Source organism: Chironomus tepperi, unplaced genomic scaffold, assembly GCF_022539635.2.
Source record: "Chironomus tepperi strain 1889 unplaced genomic scaffold, CSIRO-AGI_Ctep_v1 contig_386, whole genome shotgun sequence".
Lineage (NCBI taxonomy): Eukaryota > Metazoa > Arthropoda > Insecta > Diptera > Chironomidae > Chironomus > Chironomus tepperi.
Window position 1 is genome coordinate 1 of NW_027226508.1, and position 6,133 is coordinate 6,133.

At 34.1% G+C, this 6,133-nt stretch overlaps 1 protein-coding gene across 1 annotated transcript; it reads right to left on the reverse strand.

The window, feature by feature from the left end:
• Positions 1–1,594: 1,594 nt before the first annotated feature.
• LOC139096380 (23 kDa integral membrane protein-like) lies at positions 1,595–5,381 on the reverse strand. Its single transcript, XM_070648083.1, has 7 exons — positions 5,252–5,381; positions 4,277–4,421; positions 2,673–2,716; positions 2,391–2,519; positions 1,934–2,030; positions 1,793–1,871; positions 1,595–1,727 (listed from the first exon to the last, which is right to left on the reverse strand). The coding sequence occupies exons 1-7, from the start codon at positions 5,318–5,320 to the stop codon at positions 1,652–1,654; spliced, it is 639 nt and encodes a 212-aa protein (XP_070504184.1). The 5' UTR covers positions 5,321–5,381; the 3' UTR covers positions 1,595–1,651.
• Between the last annotated feature and the right edge of the window lie 752 nt (positions 5,382–6,133).

Genomic DNA, 6,133 nt, shown 5'->3' on the forward strand with positions numbered 1-6,133 from the left:
TTGGTTCCATATACCAGAGTTGCAATCTGTGACAGGTCAACAGAAACAGTCCATCTGTGACAGGTCGTTACCTGTTGACAGGCAGAAAAATTTGGCCTGTCACAGGTCTGACCTGTCGCAGGTCACGCCTGTCACAGGTGATGGCCTGTCGACAGGCGAAATTTTTCTGCCTGTCACAGGCGCGACCTGTAACAGGTGTCACCTGTCACAGGTGATGACCTGTCGACAGGTCAAATCTGTCTGCCTGTCACAGGCCTGACCTGTCACAGATGTCGCCTGTCACAGGTCTTCACCTGTCGACAGGTCAAATCTGTCTGCCTGTCACAGGCCTGACCTGTCACAGGTATCGCCTGTCACAGGTCTTCACCTGTCGACAGGTCAAATCTGTCTGCCTGTCACAGGCGCGACCTGTCACAGGTCTTCACCTGTTGACAGGTAGACTTTCATATATCTGTCACAGGTTTGACCTTTTTTTGTTGTTTAATCTATGTTTTTTTGTTAAAAATATGAAAATATGAAAAATATATAAATAAAATTTGAGATTTGAACTCTTTTCTCTGAAAACAAAAAAAATTGGATAAATTTTGAATGAAATTTTATACTTCACAAGTGAAAATTTTTTTTAAAAAGATGACAGGTACATATAACAGAAACAGGTCGAACCTGTGACAGGAAGAAAAAATCTGCCTGTGGACAGGTGAAGACCTGTGACAGGTGTGGCCTGTGACAGATCGCGCCTGTGACAGACAGACAGATTTGACCTGTCGACAGGTGAAGACCTGTGACAGGCGACACCTGTGACAGGTCGCGCCTGTGACAGGCAGAAAAATTTCGCCTGTCGACAGGCCATCACCTGTGACAGGCGTGACCTGCGACAGGTCAGACCTGTGACAGGCCAAATTTTTCTGCCTGTCAACAGGTAACGACCTGTCACAGGTCATCTTTTGACAGAACCTGTCACCTCTACCTGTGACAGGTACCTGTCATCGCAACTCTGCCATATACAATTCGAGTCGACTTCGAGCTCTACTCTTTTTCATCTGCATCACTAGTGGCTGAAGTCTGGTAGAGGCGGTAATATTAATAAACTCGAAAAAACAAGTCGGTAAATTGATCTAAAAATTGGCACTAGTCCATCGTGTCACTGACTTGGTGCCGGATTCGGTTAAAATACTGCACCATGCCAGAATCACTCTGACCAGATTTTTGATCAATTGCCTAATTTGTGGTATTTAGGAAATGAATCCGCGACGAAATCTTGAAATTGTAAGACTTAACTTAAAGACTGTACTTAAGACTGTCTTTAACATTTACAGTCTACTTAGAATTTGCATGGGAATGTCGTCTTAAATCGACTATACCTCGTATAAAATTAGAATCAATTTCAAAGTCTGGTTTTAATTATTCAGTAATTAAATCACTTCCAAACACAAATGATTGTCATAAATAAAAGTGAAAACACGCAAACAACTCCAGATGTTCGCTAAAATAGATCACATTCAACATGAATAAACCAGAAACATAATTTGATGATATTGTCAAAGCCCTTTTATGAAATTTAAATTTATAAAAAAAAATAAAAGCATCATAACGGCCTTACTACAATAAATATAACGTGTGAAAGATACGAAAAAAATGAGTGAATAAATTTTTAATAAAAATATTTTCGATTCATAAAGGCATCATTAGCATAAATCATGCTGTTACATACCGTGTAAACGCGATCCCTATAAATAAATTAAAATATCATTAGCATCTAAAATGTTTTTAAAATGACATAATCATAACTTACATATACAAAGGAGCTGCATTCAAGCAATTTTGCGTTTCTCTGTCAATATATTGTGGGCGGCAGCAACTGGCGGGAACAGCTTTAAGAATAATTATACTCATTTGTAAATCAAACATATAGGAACAAATTTTAATTCCATACCTTCTTTTGTCTCATTCTTTTCGAACCAATTTCTGGGTCCATCAATTCCGCAACATTGTAATTTCTTCTGGACGGTGTCCCATGCCATCATATCGTCCTACATTAAATTGAAATTTCATTTTTAATTATTCATTAATTATATTAATTATAATAACATAAGAGGAACACATGTCTTAAGAATTCCCCCAAATTCATCAAAGGTAATTTCTCGAAGATAATGCGCACTAATGCATTAATCAACACTAATTTGTTAAAAAGAAAACACATTAGTGCATATTAAGGAATACTATTTTATGATTATAAAGGAAAAACATGATAATTAATAAGTACACATAAAGGAACCCTTTTTCACTTCTTTAATATCCTTAAATGCATTCGGTTCTGCCCAAATGCTCACAAAACAAAATGCAACAATAAGCTATAATTATAATACAGGAACACCATAATATATACTGACCTTATTTTGTCGAATCATAGATTGCCTTAATTGTGTATTAAGAATTCCTTCCAAATCATTTCGGAATGTTATGGCAGCAATTCCAACAGCAATTTCAATTATGAAAATGATGGCAAGCAGGAATGCAAACTGGCAAAATGGACATAAAATATTCTTAAGTTAATAATAATTTTTATCTAATTGCCGGTAACCTTGACAGGCTTTTTCACCCTTTCCACATGCTTTTTTTCTCGTATTGATTTAAGTGGAAGTAAAAAGAGAGAAAATTTTGTTTTCACTTACCGTATATAGAAGCTTTGGACTTTCTTTCAAAGCACCATAACATCCTAATAGGAAATTAATCATTTGTTAAAGCATGAACAATTTTTCATTAATTTTGGATAGGAAGAAAAAAAATGATGTTAATTTTGGGTTTTTCTTTCAATAATGACGTCTAATAGGTAGGTCAGTGAAATAGTCTTGAAGAATTTCTGGGTCAAAATTTATCCATTTTTTGGGCCGGGACCGGGAAATTTTGAGAAAGTCCCGTCTCCGTTCCTTCCCGAGTCCCCAAAATCTTCTGGACCGGGAAGTCGGGAAAGCATATCAAAATTAAAGAAATTCTTCAAATTGCAAGGGTATTTTGAGAAATTTCCTTGAAAAATTGGAAAAACCCACATTCATAAGATTATAGGCAATGTTGTTCGCATTGGTGATCAATTGAAAATTAATTTTGAAATTTCCAAACGTCTGATCTGTATCTATGGAACTATGATTTCAAATTTTAGAATATAGATCAAATTCATAAAATTTAACGAATTTCTTTATTTCTTTTGGAAATATGATTTCCTTCGACTACGAAATTCCGTCCTATTGTGACTTTGTCCTGATATTATTCGAATCTGACTCTAAATCATGGTATCAGATTTAAAGTTACGAGTCGAATTCTCATGACTCGTAAGTCAGTGTACTTAGACTCGAAACTCTAAGATTTGTCAGAGTCTCTTACGTGTCTCTACGTGACGCCGAGTTACGGATCTATTTCTAATATTCAGGTGAGTTCAAGAGCATTCATACAGCGATATAATTAATTTAACTTAGACTCGTAAGTCAGTGTCACTAGTAGACATGATTCTAGCCATTTTTACTCAAAGTCACTAAGATTTGTAACTAAGAGTCACGAAGATCCGGTTTAAATCTGGTTTTATGACAGAGTCACGCTAGGCTGGTACCGGAATTCTGATCGATTGACCGATTAGATATATTCAAGACCATAGATGATGCGTTCAAGAGCAAATAAATTCATATCAGCACATATTTTTTTGTCAAATTCCGTGTACGTTAAACGGTTATGGTTGACTAGACATTAACTAGACATAATTTAATTTTTTCCAAGTTAGTCGTCCCTATGTCAAGTTCCTAAGGCTAGTTCTTTTAACTAGTTTTGGTAAATTTCGACATTTCCAATTTCCAATAATAGACATCATTTTTGAATAACCCTTTTATAAATTATAAATCTTGCAACTCATCATAGCAACAGTAGAAAATTGTTGAATTCTTACAAATTATCAATTTAGATTTCCATATCCCTACTAGAAATGAGTTTGTAACTTTTTAAAATCACTCTTCAATTCATTATCTTCTAAGTTTGAGGTTTGTCACAACTCGAATAAATCTAAAAAAATTTAAAACCCTTAATTTTCTCAACTTCTACCTTTAAATTCCCCTAATTCTATTAAATTCGCAAAAACTCAAATCTCATCACAATTCTCAAAGTATTTTTTCAAAAAAATCATTAAATATATCCAAAGTCTATTCTGTTCTTATAAATTCCATAAGCCGTATTCTACATACATCGTGCTATGATGAATTATCATATGCCTCATAACATGAATAATTAATATTACCGAAAAATGCGATTAAAAATATTAATAATCCAGCAACAATGAGTATTATTGGTGGAGCAGTGATTCTGTCATCAAGGAAGTGATTGAAATCGGTTACATCATGAAGAACGACGATTCCAGCAATTAAAATTCCCAATCCAGATATCTGTAAGGAATAGAAAATGATTTATATTATTTTTCGGATATTAAATTAGGGGAAATAGTCAATGCATGCACATTTACGTGTCACTAATAATGATCAAACACCAAAAACTACACATCAATACTAATGACCATTGTGGGCGATTGACATTTTCAGCCTTTTTTTGGTGTCAACAAAAATTTATTAGAAATGAAATTTTCTTTTCCTTTTTAATATGTAATTGGGACAATTCATTGTCGAATGGTCAATGGAAACGGAATTTGTTCTATAGATTCCAAAAAAAAGTTTTTTCCCATTGGTCACACGTAAGTGAAAAGGAAAAATAAACATAAAAGGAAGAAAGTTTTGTGTGAAAAGAATAATTTATTGTTTGTTGTACTTGTGCCTTCATTAAGCTTGAATATTAAATGATCATGACCACCGATAGCAAAAAATTGGATTACTTAAGTTCATGCCTTAAGATAAACTTTTGAGGGTAATTTTGAAAAAGAAAGAACTTATGGTAATTTTGTAAAAATTTAGGGCATGAACATGCTGGTTGGCCTCAATTCTCAGCAATTTGAATTAAAATCCAAAATCGATTATGGAAAAATTATTCTAATTGAGAATTTATGCGGCTGTTCATTTGTGGAATGGCTTTTTCAATTTCTTGCTATTTTCACTTTCGTGCTGAGCTTTATGATCCTTTTTAAACTTTGCATGCTTTTTAATTCCTTTTAAAACTTCACATGCTTCCTTAATTCCTTTTTTTCAAACTTCAAACCCTTTAATTCATTTCAAACTTCAAACTTTTCAAACTTAAATTCCAAAAAATTTTTTCAAGTTCAACTCACCAAAAAAAGAAAATTGAAGAAAAACAGGAGATATTTAATAACTCCTTTGGTAACTTCTGAGAACTGCATTTCTAATTAAATTTTATAAATTCTTTTCCACTTTCACTTTTCAGTACTATTCTGGTCAGCGGTAAAAAATGAACTAAGTGACCTATACACGCTGCTTTCTCTTTGACTAAAAGTTTACTTACGATATGTACTATCGTGCTGGTGGCGATTATACTCATTACCATGTTAGAAAAAGAACGAAGATTCTTATTATTAATAAACTTCTGTGTGGATTGTTTGATGATTGAATTTCACTTGAGTATGATTAAATTTGTTTGATGTTGCATCACTGGGAACTGGAAATTTAGACTTTATGGTGATAACGGAATTGCATTTTAAGAAGTCTTGTGTCCTAATAAGGTAAAACTGTTCATGATTATTACGCACTGAAATGATTTCACTTGACCGTACAGGATCAATTCTTCCATAGCCTCACCCTAAGATGTCGTACTGAATTGGCTTATTATGCTTATTTTTCGCTTGCCAATTTTCAATACCAAGTGCAAAATTGTTTCTGTCAATAGCCTCTTTCCATGAATTCTTTGAACATCCTCATCAGATATTAGGCAATGAGTAATAATTTTTTGAGACGTAATAAAATCTCAACCCCCTTCCACCTATAAGCGTTACATAATAAGTGAACGACCCTAAACAATGATTTCATGTACGCTAAGTTTTCCCGAATAGCACCTTGCTCGCAAGGTTATTGCCACGTCGGCTTATTAACAGAAGAAGCAAAGTTGCCCTAACCCCGTTTAACAGATATTCGTTAAACTAAGTTCAAGGCAAGTTAATTTCTAGTCGATGACTAGTTCTAAAGGTTTTTTGTCCACT

Bases quoted from the DNA above. Each gene is read 5' to 3' on its own strand.
- LOC139096380 (XM_070648083.1), bottom strand. From the start codon at position 5,320: ATGCAGTTCTCAGAAGTTACCAAAGGAGTTATTAAATATCTCCTGTTT. The intron at 2,717-4,276 runs GTAATATTAATT...ATTTCCTATTAG, and splicing joins ATTTTTAATCGCATTTTTCG to GATGTTATGGTGCTTTGAAA. The intron at 2,031-2,390 runs GTCAGTATATAT...AATTTAATGTAG, and splicing joins CTATGATTCGACAAAATAAG to GACGATATGATGGCATGGGA.